This window comes from Rhinoraja longicauda, chromosome 9 (assembly GCF_053455715.1).
Source record: "Rhinoraja longicauda isolate Sanriku21f chromosome 9, sRhiLon1.1, whole genome shotgun sequence".
In the NCBI taxonomy this organism is placed as follows: domain Eukaryota; kingdom Metazoa; phylum Chordata; class Chondrichthyes; order Rajiformes; family Arhynchobatidae; genus Rhinoraja; species Rhinoraja longicauda.
The window spans coordinates 63,032,249-63,047,317 of record NC_135961.1 but is presented as its reverse complement, the minus strand read 5'-3'; the positions used below and the strand labels follow the sequence as shown (position 1 = coordinate 63,047,317).

General features: G+C 48.8%; 1 protein-coding gene across 1 annotated transcript in view; it reads right to left on the bottom strand.

The window, feature by feature from the left end:
- plcb1 (phospholipase C beta 1) overlaps positions 1-15,069 on the bottom strand; it is a 641,072-nt gene that overhangs the window by 185,210 nt on the left and 440,793 nt on the right. Inside the window, exon 9 of the mRNA XM_078405993.1 lies at positions 14,788-14,954. Coding sequence (XP_078262119.1) covers positions 14,788-14,954 — 167 coding nt within the window. The remainder of the gene's footprint in view (positions 1-14,787; positions 14,955-15,069) is intronic.

Sequence of the window (15,069 nt, the reverse complement as noted above, 5' to 3'; positions counted from 1 at the left end):
GAGATATATTCTGCATTTTAACGGTATCATCATCACACATACTGTTCCCCCAAAACGCTGATTACACCGCGAGAGGCTTAACGAACAGCAGGTTTTGCTTACTAAAATGGCGGCCGTTACGCTCCTTTGCGTACTACACTTCATATCATATCATCATATCATATATATACAGCCGGAAACAGGCCATTCGGCCCACCAAGTCCGTGCCGCCGAGTGATCCCCGTACATTAACACTATCCTACACCCACTAGGGACAATTTTTACATTTACCCAGCCAATTAACCTACATACCTGTACGTCTTTGGAGTGTGGGAGGAAACCGAAGATCTCGGAGAAAACCCACGCAGGTCACGGGGAGAACGTACAAACTCCTTACAGTGCAGCACCCGTAGTCAGGATCGAACCTGAGTCTCCGGCGCTGCATTCGCTGTAAAGCAGCAACTCTACCGCTGCGCTACCGTGCCGCCTACTTCAGTATAGGCGATTTCAATGGAGTGGTCCATCTTGCTCCTCTAGTATCTTTGGTTTCCACGCTGCAAGACTCTATATCTCTCTAGTCACATGAGAGTCACAGTACTGAGTCCACATTGACCATCGATCACCCGTTCACACCAGTGCTACGTTATCCCACTTTCCCATCCACTCCCCACGCACTAGCGGCAACGTATAGCGAGGCCAATTAATCTACCAACCCACAGGTCTTTGGGAAAGTTAATCAGTGTTGTTTGTTCGATAAATCACTGGATTCAGACAACAGTTTTGATTCACTCAGTCGTTTATCACACTACTAAATAAGGCACATGCACCCGATGGAAGACACAAAATGCTGGAGTAACTCAGCGGGTCAGGCAGCATCTCGGGAGAGAGGGAATGGGTGATGTTTCGAGTCGAGACGTCGAAACGCCAACCATTCCGTCTCTCCCGAGACGCTGCCTGACTCGCTGAACTGTGAGGAAGATGCTATGAGGTTGCAGGGTGACTTGGACAGGTTGTGTGAGTGGGCGGATGCATGGCAGATGCAGTTTAATGTGGATAAGTGTGAGGTTATCCACTTTGGTGGAAAGAATAGGAAGGCATATTATTATCTGAATGGTGTCAAGTTAGGATGGGGGGGACGTACAATGAGATCTGGGTGTCCTCGTGCATCAGTCACTGAAAGGAAGCATGCAGGTACAGCAGGCAGTGAAGAAAGCCAATGGAATGTTGGCCTTCATAACAAGAGGAGTTGTGTATAGGAGCAAAGAGGTCCTTCTGCAGTTGTACAGGGCCCTAGTGAGACCGCACCTGGAGTACTGTGTGCAGTTTTGGTCTCCAAATTTGAGGAAGGATATTCTTGCTATTGAGGGCGTGCAGCGTAGGTTTACTAGGTTAATTCCCGGAATGGCGGGACTGTCATATGTTGAAAGACTGGAGCGACTAGGCTTGTATACACTGGAATTTAGAAGGATGAGAGGGGATCTTATCGAAACATATAAGATTATTAAGGGGTTGGACACGTTCGAGGCAGGAAACATGTTCCCAATGTTGGGGGAGTCCAGAACAAGGGGCCACTGTTTAAGAATAAGGGGTTGGCCATTTAGAACGGAGATTAGGAAAAACTTTTTCAGTCAGAGTGTTGTAAACCTGTGGAATTCTCGGCCAGTTCTATGAATGCATTCAAGAGAGCGCTAGATAGAGCTCTTAAGGATAGCGGAGTCAGGGGGTATGGGGAGAAGGCAGGAACGGGGTACTGATTGAGAATGATCAGCCATGATCACATTGAATGGCGGCGCTGGTTCGACGGGACAAATGGCCTCCTCCTGCACCTATTGTCTATTGTCTATTGAGTTACTCCAGCATTTTGTGTCTCCCTTCGATTTAAACCAGCATCTGCAGTTCTTTCCTGCACGTATCCCCGAATATCCCCGAACGTACTGGCAAACCCGGAGTACACATCAGAGCACGCCGCGGGGCGTTTCTACACACACTCACGTAAACCCGTACACACTCGCAAACTCATCGGAACACGCCGCAGGATGTTTTTGTCCCTGGTCACCTGGTACCGTTCGCGACACGGTCCAAGGCTGAGGTTCTCTCCCCGAAAGGGCGCACAACAGCAATCTTTATGGCATTTCTCGTCAGAGCAGACCGCGCGCCACTGCCCCCCATCCTCTCCGAGCCAATAGACAATAGGTGCAGGAGGAGGCCATTCGGCCCTTCGAGCCAGCACCGCCATTCAATGTGATCATGGCTGATCATTCACAATCAGTACCCCGTTCCTGCCTTCTCCCCATACCCCCTGACTCCGCTATCCTTAAGAGCTCTATCTAGCTCTCTCTTGAATGCATTCAGAGAATTGGCCTCCACTGCCTTCTGAGCCAGAGAATTCCACAGATTCACAACTCTCTGACTGAAAAAGTTTTTCCTCATCTCCGTTCTAAATGGCCTACCCCTTATTCTTAAACTGTGGCCCCTTGTTCTGGATTCCCCCAACACTGGGAACATGTTTCCTGCCTCTAACGTGTCCAACCCCTTAATAATCTTATATGTTTCGATAAGATCCCCTCTCATCCTTCTAAATTCCAGTGTATACAAGCCCAGTCGCTCCAGTCTTTCAACATATGACAGTCCCGCCATTCCGGAGCCACGTTTGCATATTCTCCCCATGGGTTCTCTCCGAGTGCTCCGGTTTCCTCCCCACACTCCAAAGACGTACAGGTTTGTAGGTTAACGGGCTTCGGAAAAAAAGTGCGTGTAGGACAGTGCGAGTGTATGGGGTGATCGCTGGTCGGTGCGGACTCGGTGGGCCGAAGGGCCCGTTTCTGCCCTGTATCTCTGAAGTATCGCTAAAGTCAAGCACTAAGCTAGGCGGACAGCAAGTTAAAGACTGGAGCGACTAGGCTTGTATAAACTGGAATTTAGAAGGATGAGAGGGGATCTTATCGAAACGTATAAGATTATTAAGGGGTTGGACACGTTAGAGGCAGGAAACATGTTCCCAATGTTGGGGAGTCCAGCACTAGAATGTTGCCTGGGTTTCAGCACTTAGGCTACAGAGAGAGGTTGAACAGGTTGGGTCTTTATTCTTTGGAGCGTAGAAGGTTGAGGGGGGACTTGATAGAGGTTTTTAAAATTTTGAGAGGGACGGACAGAGTTGACGTGGGTAGGCTTTTCCCTTTGAGAGTGGGGAAGATTCCAACAAGGGGACATAGCTTCAGAATTGAGGGACAAAAGTTTAGGGGTAACATGAGGGGTAACTTCTTTACTCAGAGGGTGGTGGCTGTATGGAATGGGCTTCCGGTGGAAGTGGTGGAGGCTGGCTCGATTTTATTATTTAAGAGTAAATTGGATAGGTATATGGATAAGAGGGGATTAGAGGGTTATGGTCTGAGTGCAGGTAGATGAGACTACTAGGTCAGGGAGAGTGGTCGGCATGGACTGGTAGGGCCGGACAGGCCTGTTTCCATGCTGTAGTTTTTATATGGTTATATGGTTATAAGGGGCCACAGTTTAAGAATAAGGGGTAGGCCATTTAGAACGGAGATGAGGAAAAACTTTTTCAGTCAGAGAGTTGTGAATCTGTGGAATTCTCTGCCTCAGAAGGCAGTGGAGGCCAATTCTCTGAATGCATTCAAGAGAGAGCTAGATAGAGCTCTTAAGGATAGCGGAGTCAGGGGGTATGGGGAGAAGGCAGGAACGGGGTACTGATTGAGAATGATCAGCCATGATCACATTGAATGGCGGTGCTGGCTCGAAGGACCGAATGGCCTCCTTCTGCACCTATTGTCTATTGTCTATTGTCTAAAATGTGTCCATTTTGAGCATAAAAGTGTGACTGAGTCAAAATCCTAGGACCATTTTTACCGAGTCTAATCCCTGTGTAGGAAAGAACTGCAGACGCTGATTTAAATCGAAGGTAAACACACAAAATGCTGGAGTAACTCAGCGGGACAGGCAGCATCCCTGGTGAGAAGGAATTGGTGATGTTTCGGGTCGAGACCCTTCTTCAGACCCATCTTCTTGTCCTTGACTAGTAGAATTGTAGTAACTAATTTGACACGGTACATCGGATCCAATGTGATTTAGATTTTTAGATTTTTAGATTTAGATTTAGAGATACAGCGCGGAAACAGGCCCTTCGGCCCACTGGGTCCGTGCCGCCCAGCGATCCCCGCACATTAACACTATCCTCCACCCTAGGGACAATTTTTACATTTGCCCAGCCAATTATCCTGCATACCTGTACGTCTTTGGAGTGTGGGAGGAAACCGAAGATCTCAGAGAAAACCCACGCAGGTCACGGGGAGAACGTACAAACTCCGTACAGACGGCGCCCGTAGTCAGGATCGAACCTGAGTCTCCGGCGCTGCATTCGCTGTAAGGCAGCAACTCTACCGCTGCGCCACCGTGCCACCGATTTTATGTTTTTGCTCAGGCTGTTATCTGGCATTGAAGTCATAAGAACGCAACAGAGACAGAGTTCCCCTAGTCCTCACCTTTCAGCCCATCGGCCGTCAAATACAGCACACAATCCACCAATATTTCTATCACCTCCAACGGGATCCCACTACTGGCCACATCTTCCCATCTCCACCCCTTTCTGCGTTCCGCAGAGACCGTTCCCTCCACAACTCCCTGGTCACCCAAACTCCCTGGTCACCCCGGGCACTTTCCCCTGCAACCGCACGAGATGCAACACCTGTCCCTTTACCTCCCCCCTCGACTCCATCCAAGGACCCAGACAGTCTTTCCAGGTGAGGCAGAGGTTCACCTGCACCTCCTCCAACCTCATCTACTGTATCTGGCTGTTCCAGGTGTGGACTCCTGTATACCGGCGAGACCGAGCACAGGCTCGGCGATCGTTTCGCTGGACACCTCCGCTCAGCCCGCCTAAAGCTACCTTTAACTCCCCCTCCCATTCCCACACTGACCTTTCTGTCCTGGGCCTCCTCCACTGTCAAACACAAATTGGAGGAACAGCACCTTATATTTCGCCTGGGCAGCTTACACCCCAGCGGTATCAACATTGACTTCTCTAACTTCCAAGTAACCCTTGCTCTCCCTCTCGTTCTGACCCTCCCCCACCCTGGCCATGCCTCTCGCAGTGTAGTCAGTGTTTTGGGGGAACAGTATGTGTGATGATACCATTAAAATGCAGAATATATCTCATCTATCAATTCACAGGTTTTTATTATTTTTCTTTTTAAATGATTCTGCAAGTTTCTGCCTACTAAAATGGCGTCATGACATAGTACGGTTTTTGGGGTCGAGTGGCCATAGAAACATAGAAACATAGAAAATAGGTACAGGAGTAGGCCATTCGGCCCTTCGAGCCTGCACCGCCATTCTATATGATCATGGCTGATCATCCAGCTCAGTAGCCTGTACCTGCCTTCTCTCCATACCCCCTGATCCCTTTAGCAAAAAGGGCCACATCTAACTTAAATATAGCCAATGAAGTGGCCTCAACTACCTTCTATGGCAGAGAATTCCACAGATTCACCACTCTCTGTGTGAAGAAATGTTTTCTCATCTTGGTCCTAAAAGACCTCCCCTTTATCCTTAAGCTGTGACCCCTGGTTCTGGACTCCCCCAGACGGGGCAGGCGGGACTAGTGTAGCTGGGACATGTTGGCCGGTGTGGGCGAGTTGGGCCGAAGGGCCTGTTTCCACGCCGTATCACTCTATGACAAGTAAAATCCGTGTGGACTGCTGAGCACTCATTCCCCTCATTGTCCGTCCTCGTTGGTGCCTTTAAAAGTTGACTTATTTAGTCAAACAGGACGAAGCCATTCTGACTGACCTCTGATTGATTGTGTTTTTGTTCGGAACGCGAGGTCGCGCTGTTCCCAAGACAGGATTCCGATTAGCTGCTCGCGTCTGCGGTGAACCTAATGGCCCGTAATTACTCAGTTTGGTGCCTCCTCCGTTCATTTAAACATCGGTCTGCGGACAGTCACGCAGACCCACTGGCAGTCTTCATGGGAGGATTGAAAAATGACAGCCCAATTCGCCTCAATCTCCTCCCCTACCTCAATCTGACAGCCAGGGATATATTTAGCTTCTTTCAGAGATACAGCGTGGATAAATGGTCATTAAGCCCACCGGGCTCGCGCCGACCTGCGATCCATGCACTGAGACTTCGTTTTGAGACAGATTTTAGGTTAGTTCAGAGGTACAGCGCGGAAACAGGCCCTTCGGCCCACCGGGTCCGCGCCGACCAGCGATCCCCGCACGCTAACACTATCCCACACACACTATGGACGATTTACACTTATACCAAGCCAATTAGCCTAAAAACCTGCACGTCTTTGGAGTGTGGGAGGAACCATAGAAAATAGGTGCAGGAGTAGGCCATTCGGCCCTTCGAGCCAGCACCGCCATTCAATATGATCATGGCTGATCATCCTAAATCAGTACCCCGTTCCTGCTTTCCTCCCATATCCCTTGATTCCTTTAACCCTAAGAGCTAAATCTAACTCCCTCTCGGAGAAAACGCACGCGGGTCACGGGGAGAACGTACAAACTTCGTACAGGCTAATATAATCTGTTAGGATTTTAATAAACTAGACAAAGTGGACCCGTTGGGCCTAAACCTCTCCTGCATTGGTGCAGCACCCTGTCCTCCCCCCCCTCTCTCCTCAACCCCCCCTCCCCTCTCCCTTCTCCCCCACTCCTCCCTTCCCTCCTCCCCTCCCCCTCCCCTCCTTTTCAACTTTAAAATGTGAATAACTTAAAAAAAATAACGCCGATTTCAATAAAACAACTTGCATTATCACTAACGTGACAATGGCGAGTAAGGTGGGCCTAAGAATTGTCGTGCTATCGTGTACCGTTTTGGCTGAAGTTCAGTCACAAACAAGATAACAAACGAGAGTTTTAGTATATAGATTATTCCCAGTGTGTCAGATAGAACTAAGTGCAAGAGTGATCATTGACTCGGTGGGCCGAAGGGCATGTTGCTGCGGTTGTACAGGGCCTTGGTGAGACCGCACCTGGAGTATTGTGAACAGTTTTGGTCTCCTAATCTGAGGAAAGACATTCTAGCCTTAGAGGGAGTACAGAGAAGGTTCACCAGATTGATCCCTGGGATGGCAGGACTTTCATATGAAGAAAGACTGGATAGACTGGGCTTGTACTCGCTGGAATTTAGAAGACTGAGGGGGGATCTTATTGAAACATATAAAATTCTTAAGGGGTTGGAGAGGCTAGATGCGGGAAGATTGTTCCCGATGTTTGGGAAGTCCAGAACAAGGGGTCACAGCTTAAGGATAAGGGGGAAGTCTTTTCGGACCGAGATGAGGAAACATTTCTTCACACAGAGAGTGGTGAGTCTGTGGAATTCTCTGCCGCAGAAGGTAGTTGAGGCCAGTTCATTGGCTATATTTAAGAGGAAGTTAGATGTGGCCCTTATGGCTAAAGGGATCAGGGGGTATGGAGAGAAGGCAGGTACAGGTTACTGAGCTGGATGATCAGCCATGATCATATTGAATGGCGGTGCAGGCTCGAAGGGCCGAATGGCCTACTCCTGCACCTATTTTCTATGTTTCTATGTTTCTAAGCTGTATCTCTAAACTGAACTAAACTAGACTAAACTAAACTATCGGGGGTTATGGGGAGAAGACAGGAGAATGGGGTTTAGGAGCAGAGATAGATCAGAAGAAGGGTCTCGACCCGGAACGTCACCTATTTCTTTTCTCCAGAGTTGCTGTCTGAACCGGTGAGTTACTCCAGCTTTATGCGGCTAGCCATGATTGAATGGCGTAGTAGACTCGATGGGCCGAATGGCCTAATTCTGCTCCTATCACTTGTGAACTTGTGTAACTTGCTACAGCCGTGTTGATGTCTGATTTCCCAGCCAGCGGGGGGAGCTCATGAGGAACGCGTTCCCTTGCAACCACAAGTGACTGAGTGCCTGCCCATTGACCTTTAGCAGCTCCATTTGCCACAACCGTCCTTCAAAGGCTTCGGGCTAAATCTGGCAGTCAGCCGTGCACTGGGACAAAGCAAGCCGACGAACAACAGAGCATTATTCGTTCGGCCCACACGGCCACTTCATTTCACCCAGAGGAGATGTTCGGAGCAGAATTAGGCCATTCGGCCCATCAAGTCTACTCTGCCATTCAATCATGGCAAATCTATCTCTCCCTCCTAACCCCATTCTCCTGCCTTCACGGCACGGTGGCGCAGCGGTAGAGTTGCTGCCTTACAGCGAATGCAGCGCCGGAGACTCAGGTTCGATCCTGACTACGGGTGCTGTACTGTACGGAGTTTGTATGTTCTGTGTGGGTTTTTTCCGAGATCTTCGGTTTCCTCCCACACTCCAAAGACATACAGGTTTGTAGGTTAATTGGCTGGGCAAATGTAAAAATTGTCCCTAGTGGGTGTGGGATAGTGTTAGTGTGCGGGGATCGCTGGGCGGCGCGGACTCGGTGGGCCGAAGGGCCTGTTTCCGCACTGTATCTCTAAATCTAAAAAAAAATAATCTAAATCCCCATAACCCCTGACACCCGCACTGATCAAGAATCTTTCTACCTCTGCCTTAAAAAATAACCCATTGAATGGGCCTCCACAGCCTTCTGTGGCAAAGAATTCCATATCCTCTCCACGTCCACTTCATCAGAACTGAATGGAAAGCACATAAACGGAATTAAGAGATACAGCATGGAAACAGGCCCTTCGGCCCACTGAGTCACGTTCATAAGATCGCTGGTCGGTGCGGGCTCGGTGGCCGACGGGCCCGTTCCTGCGCTGTATCTCTAAACTATTCCTTACACCAGTGGACCTTTAGGACAATAGACAATAGGTGCAGGAGGAGGCCATTCAGCCCATCGAGCCAGCACCGCCATTCAATGTGATCATGGCTGATCATTCTCAATCAGTACCCCGTTCCTGCCTTCTCCCCATACCCCCTGACTCCGCTATCCTTAAGAGCTCTATCTAGCTCTCTCTTGAATGCATTCAGAGAATTGGCCTCCACTGCCTTCTGAGGCAGAGAATTCCACAGATTCACAACTCTCTGACTGAAAAACTTTTTCCTCATCTCAGTTCTAAATGGCCTACCCCTTATTCTTAAACTGTGGCCCCTTGTTCTGGACTCCCCCAACATTGGGAACATGTTTCCTGCCTCTAACGTGTCCAACCCCTTAATAATCTTATAGGTTTCGATAAGATCTCCTCTCATCCTTCTAAATTCCAGTGTATACAAGCCTAGTCGCTCCAGTCTTTCAACATATGACAGTCCCGCCATTCCGGGAATTAATCTAGTAAACCTACGCTGCACGCCCTCAATAGCAAGAATATCTTTCCTCAAATTTGGAGACCAAAACTGCACACAGTACTCCAGGTGCGGTCTCACTAGGGCCCTGTACAACTGCAGAAGGATCGAACCCGGGTCTCCGGCGCTGCATTCGCTGTAAGGCAGCAACTCTGCCACTGCGCCACCGTGACCGCCCTCGCCACTGTGCCATGCTATCTGTTCACCTCTGACATCTTGCTTCATACACACACCACTCTCTATGTGAAAAACATTAAACCTCGGGTTCAGATTAAACCTTGCTCCTCTCACCTTAAACCTTTGTCCTCCTGTTCTTCATTCCCAGACTCTGGGATGAGGACTCCATGCACACACCCAATCTATTCTCTTCATGCTCCTCAGTCAAAGTATAATCGTCATCGCCAGTGTGGAAGCTTGGATCAAGTCGTTTAGATCTCCCGGTTGCCAAACACTTGAATCCTCCCCTCCCACTCCCACACTGACCTTTCTGTCCTGGGCCTCCTCCACTGTCAGTGTGAGGCACAGCGCAAATTGGAGGAACAGCACCTCATATTTCACTTGGGCAGCTTATACACCCCAGCGGTATGAACATTGACTTCTCTAACTTCAAGTAACCCTTGCTCTCTCCGTCCCTCCCCCACTCATGTCGTTGTACCAGTGTCAAAGTGTTCTTGTTGAGTCTCATTGTCTGTAACTCGTTTTCACCTAGCCCACAGCTAACTAAGGCCTGTTTCCTTTAAGTAAGAAAATAACTGCAGATGCTGGTACAAATCGAAGGTATTAATTCGCAAAATGCTGGAGTAACTCAGCAGGTCAGGCAGTATCTCAGGAGAGAAGGAATGGGTGATGTTTCGGGTCGAGACCCAAAACGTCACCCATTCCTTCTCTCCCGAGATGCTGCCTGACCTGCTGAGTTACTCCAGCATTTTGTGAATAAATACCTCCTATTTCCTTTATCATCGTTTTATTTTTTTTGCATAGGGAGGCAAAGAGCAATACCGTGTGGAAACAGGCCCTTCGGCCCAACTTGCCCATACTGGCCAACATGTCCCAGCTACACTAGTCCCACCTGCCAGCGTTTGGCCCATATCCCTCCAAACCCTATCCCTGCTTAAACGATGCGATAATCCCAGCCTCTTTCATTCGTCTCGCTACATCACCGTCTATATCTCTCGTTTCCTTTCCCCCTGAATCTCAGCCTGAAGAAGGGTCTCGACCCGAAACGTCACCCACTCCTTTAACTCCAGAGATGCTGCCTGTCCCGCTGAGTTACTCCAGCTTTTTGTGTCTACCTTCGGGTTTGAATCAGTATCTGCAAGTTCCTTCCTGCACATAGTTTAGGTTTGTGTTGGATTGATGTGAGGGGACTGCAGGAAGGATCTAGTTAAGCAGCCCTCTCCATCCCTCCCCCTCCCATGTTGTTGTACCAGTTTCAAAGTGTTCTTGTTGAGCCTCATTGTCTGTAACTCGTTTTCACCTAGCCCACATTTTTTCTGCTCAGATATTTTGTGTTTGATGAGTTAGGGTTAAACATCTCAGAGTCCACGGCATTCTGATGAAGCCTCGTGCAAAACAAGCTTGCGTCAAAGATGTGTAGGAAAGAACTGCAGATGCTGGTTTAAAACCGAAGGTAGACACAATAAGCTGGAGCGACTCAGCGGGTCAGGCAGCGTCTCTGGAGGGAAGGAATGGGTGACGTTTCGGGGTCGAGACCCTTCTTCAGTCTGAGAGTCAGGGGAAAGGGAAACGAGAGATATAGACGGCAATATAGAGAGAAATAGAAGAAATGAATGAAAGAGAAGCACAAAATGTAACGGTGATAAAGGAAACAGGCCCTTGTTAGCTGTGGGCTAGGTGAAAACAAGTTACAGACAATGAGACTCAACAAGATGACTTTGAAACCGGTACGACTTGGGTGGGGGAGGGACGGAAATGTTGGAACAGGTTAAATTATAGATGTTGGAAAAGGTTAAATAGGATTAGGATTTAGCTGAGTCTCGTTCATTGTGATATTTTGGAACTCTGTCAAAAGTCCAGCAGTAAAGTATAACAGTTGCATTGTTTCTTCATGCTTTTATCTCTTTGTTTTCACTTCAAATGCTTTAGATTTATAGTCTAAAGCTTCACGTAATAATCCGACTCTGGAAAGACTGAGAGAAAGTAACAGGTCTTGGGGGAATTCAGAGCCGAACCACCATCTCCCAGGGAACACGATATCACCCGTGATCATCACTAGGACATTGGAATTTGACCTTATTTGGTGCACGAAATGGGTGTTACACGCAGTACTAACATTGAAATGGGCAAGTCCCCAAACGATGACGAAATTGGGACAAGTTATCTTCAAAAAGAAAGTAATTCGGGGAAGGTTTCCTGCTGATTAATGAGTTACAACATCACCCCCACGATTCCCAGCCAGAGATGCACATGCTGGTCACAGATACAACAAGAAAACAGGCCCTTCGGCCCACCGAGTCCAGTCCAGCGATCACACCAGCACTATCCTACACACACGAGGGACAACTTACAATTTTTACCCAAGCCGAAACGTCACCCATTCCTTCTCTCCCGAGATGCTGCCTGACCTGCTGAGTTCATATCATCATATCATATATATACAGCCGGAAACAGGCCTTTTCGGCCCTCCAAATCCGTGCCGCCCAGCGATCCCCGTACATTAACACTATCCTACACCCACTAGGGACAATTTTTACATTTACCCAGCCAATTAACCTACATACCTGTACGTCTTTGGAGTGTGGGAGGAAACCGAAGATCTCGGAGAAAACCCACGCAGGTCACGGGGAGAACGTACAAACTCCTTACAGTGCAGCACCCGTAGTCAGGATCGAACCTGAGTCTCCGGCGCTGCATTCGCTGTAAAGCAGCAACTCTACTGCTGCGCTACCGTGCCGCCCACGCTGAGTTACTCCAGCATTTTGTGAATAAATACCTTCGATTTGTACCAGCATCTGCAGTTATTTTCTTATACAAACTTGTATGTCTTTGGAGTGCGGGAGGAAACCGGAGCACCCGGAGAAAACCCGCAGTGGGTCACAGGGAGAACAGTACGTTCAAACTCCGTACAGACAGCACCTGTAGTCGGGATCGAACCCGGGATTCTTGGCGCCGTAAGGCGGCAACTCTTACGCTGCGCCACCGCGCCGCATCGTGTTCTCCAAGAGATGCCGCCTGACCTGCTGAGACACCCCGGCACTTTTTGTTCGTCTTTGCGATAAACCAGCTTCTGCAGTTCCTCCTTATTCCATGAAGGTTGACAGCATATGTCACCTCTATCCACTGATGTGTTGTCACCTTGTTTAATTAGCCTGCGTGACATTCTATATGTAGCACTCCTTGAAGCCATACCTCCAGTCCTGCATGAGTCACACTCTATGAATCATGGAATTCACAATCAATTACTGTCACTTATTTTGGAAATTTTGCTGCAAAAATATCGGTGACATCCTTTGCCTTAATTTTATAGAATGATTTAAAATGCACTTCAATGGGGGTAACAAATCGCATAGGTTCATAAGTTACAGGGGCAGAGTTAGGCCATTCGGCCCATCAATTCTACTCCGCCATTCAAGCATGGCTGATCTATCTCTCCCTCCCTCCCTCCCAACCCCATTTTCCTGCCTTCGCCCCACAACCCCCGACAACCGTACTTACAGATCTCTGAATGAAGATGCTGAAAAGCCACCCAAACATCAATCTCATGGACAAGGGTATCATTTAGAGTCGTAGAGAATCACACAGTGTGGAAACGGGCCCAACTTGCCCACCCACGTCGACCTAAACGCCCCGTCACGCGAGTCCCACCTGGCTCATAACCCTCTAAACCTGCCCTATCCATGTACCTGTCCAATGTCTCTTAAGTTGTATAGTCCCTGCCACAACTATCTCTCCCGGCAGCTCGTTCCGTACACCCACCACCCATTGTGTGCAAAAGTTACCTCTCAGGTCCCTATTAAACTTTTCCCCCTCACCTTAAACTTATGTTGCACTGGTTCTCCATTCTCCTACTCTGAGCAAAGGACTCGATGTGTTTGCCCCATCTATTCCTCTATTGATATTGTACACGGTGGCGCAGCGGTAGAGTTGCTGCCTTACAGCGAATGCAGCGCCGGAGACCCGGGTTCGATCCCGACTACGGGCGCTGTCTGTACGGAGTTTGTACGTTCTCCCCGTGACCTGCGTGGGTTTTCTCCGAGATCTTCAGTTTCCTCCCACACTCCAAAGAAGTACAGGTTTGTACGTGAATTGGCTTGGTAAATGTAAAAATTGTCCCTAGTGTGTGTAGGATAGTGTTAATGTGCGGGGATCGCTGGTCGGCGCGGACCCGGTGGGCTGAAAGGGCCTGTTTCTGCGCTTGTATCTCTAAGTGAAACTAAACATCTTTCCAAAAAATGGTGACCAAAATTGGACACAATACTCTAAATGTGGCCTCAGCAATGTCTTATACAACTGTAACGTGAACAGCACCTCATATTTCGCTTGGGCAGCTTACACCCCAGCGGTATGAACACTGACTTCTCTAACTTTAAGTTGTCCTTGCTTTCCCTCTCTCTCCATCCCCTCCCCCTTCCCAGATCTCCCACCAGTCCCACTGTCTCCGACTACATTCTATCTCTGTACCACCCACTCCCCTGACACCAGTCTGAAGAAGAGTCTCGACCCACAAATGTCACCCATTCCTTCTCCCCAGAGATACATAGAAACATAGAAAATAGGTGCAGGATGAGGCCATTTGGCCCTTCGAGCCTGCACCGCCATTCAATGTGATCATGGCTGATTATCCTAAATCAATACCCTGTTCCTGCTTTCTCCCCTTACCCCTTGATTCCGTTAGCCCTAAGAGCTGTATCTACCTCTCTCTTGAAAGCAACCAGTGAATTGGCCTCCACTGCCTTCAATGGCAGAGAATTCCACAGATTCACAACCCTCTGGGTGAAAAAGCTTTTCCTCATCTCAGTCCTAAAAGGCCTACCCCTTATTCTTGAACTGTTTGACCCCTGGTTCTGGACTACCCCCAACATGGGGAACATTTTTCCAGCATCCAGCCTGTCCAATCCCTCAAGAATTTGATATGTTTCTGTAAGATCCCCCTCTCATCCTTCTAAACTCCAGTGTATACAAGCCTAGTCGCTCCAGTCTTTCTACATATGACAGTCCCGCCATTCCGGGAATTAACCTAGTAAACCTACGCTGCACGCCCTCAATAGCAAGAATATCCTTCCTCAGATTTGGAGACCAAAACTGCACACAGTACTCCAAGTACGGTCTCACTAGGGCCCTGTACAACTGCAGAAGGACCTCTTTGCTCCTATACTCAACTCCTCTTGTTATGAAGGCCAACATTCCATTGGCTTTCTTCACTGCCTGCTGTACCTGCATGCTTCCCTTCAGTGACTGATGCACTAGGTCCCCTTTTCCTAATTTGACACCATTCAGGTAATAGTCCGCCTTCCTATTCTAACCACCAAATTTCCCCGCAGCTCATCAACATCGCAAGCACCATAAACCCACCTCTCTTTGCCAGGTCCTCGTTGGGCTCGTACTTCTCAATGAGCTGCTGGACTTGGTCTTGTTTCATGGGCGGGTAGAGAATCTCGTTCAAACGTGGATCTCTCTGCTTGGAGTTGATGAAGTCGGTCATCTGGTCCACGGTCAGGTATGGCCCTCTCTTCCCTTCGCTGAAACAAAGGAAGGGAATAAAACTCAGCATGGTTCCAGCACTCCGGGAAACGCTCCCTATTCCAAAACGTGTCAGGAAATAACTGCAGGTGCCGGTACAAATCGAAGGTATTT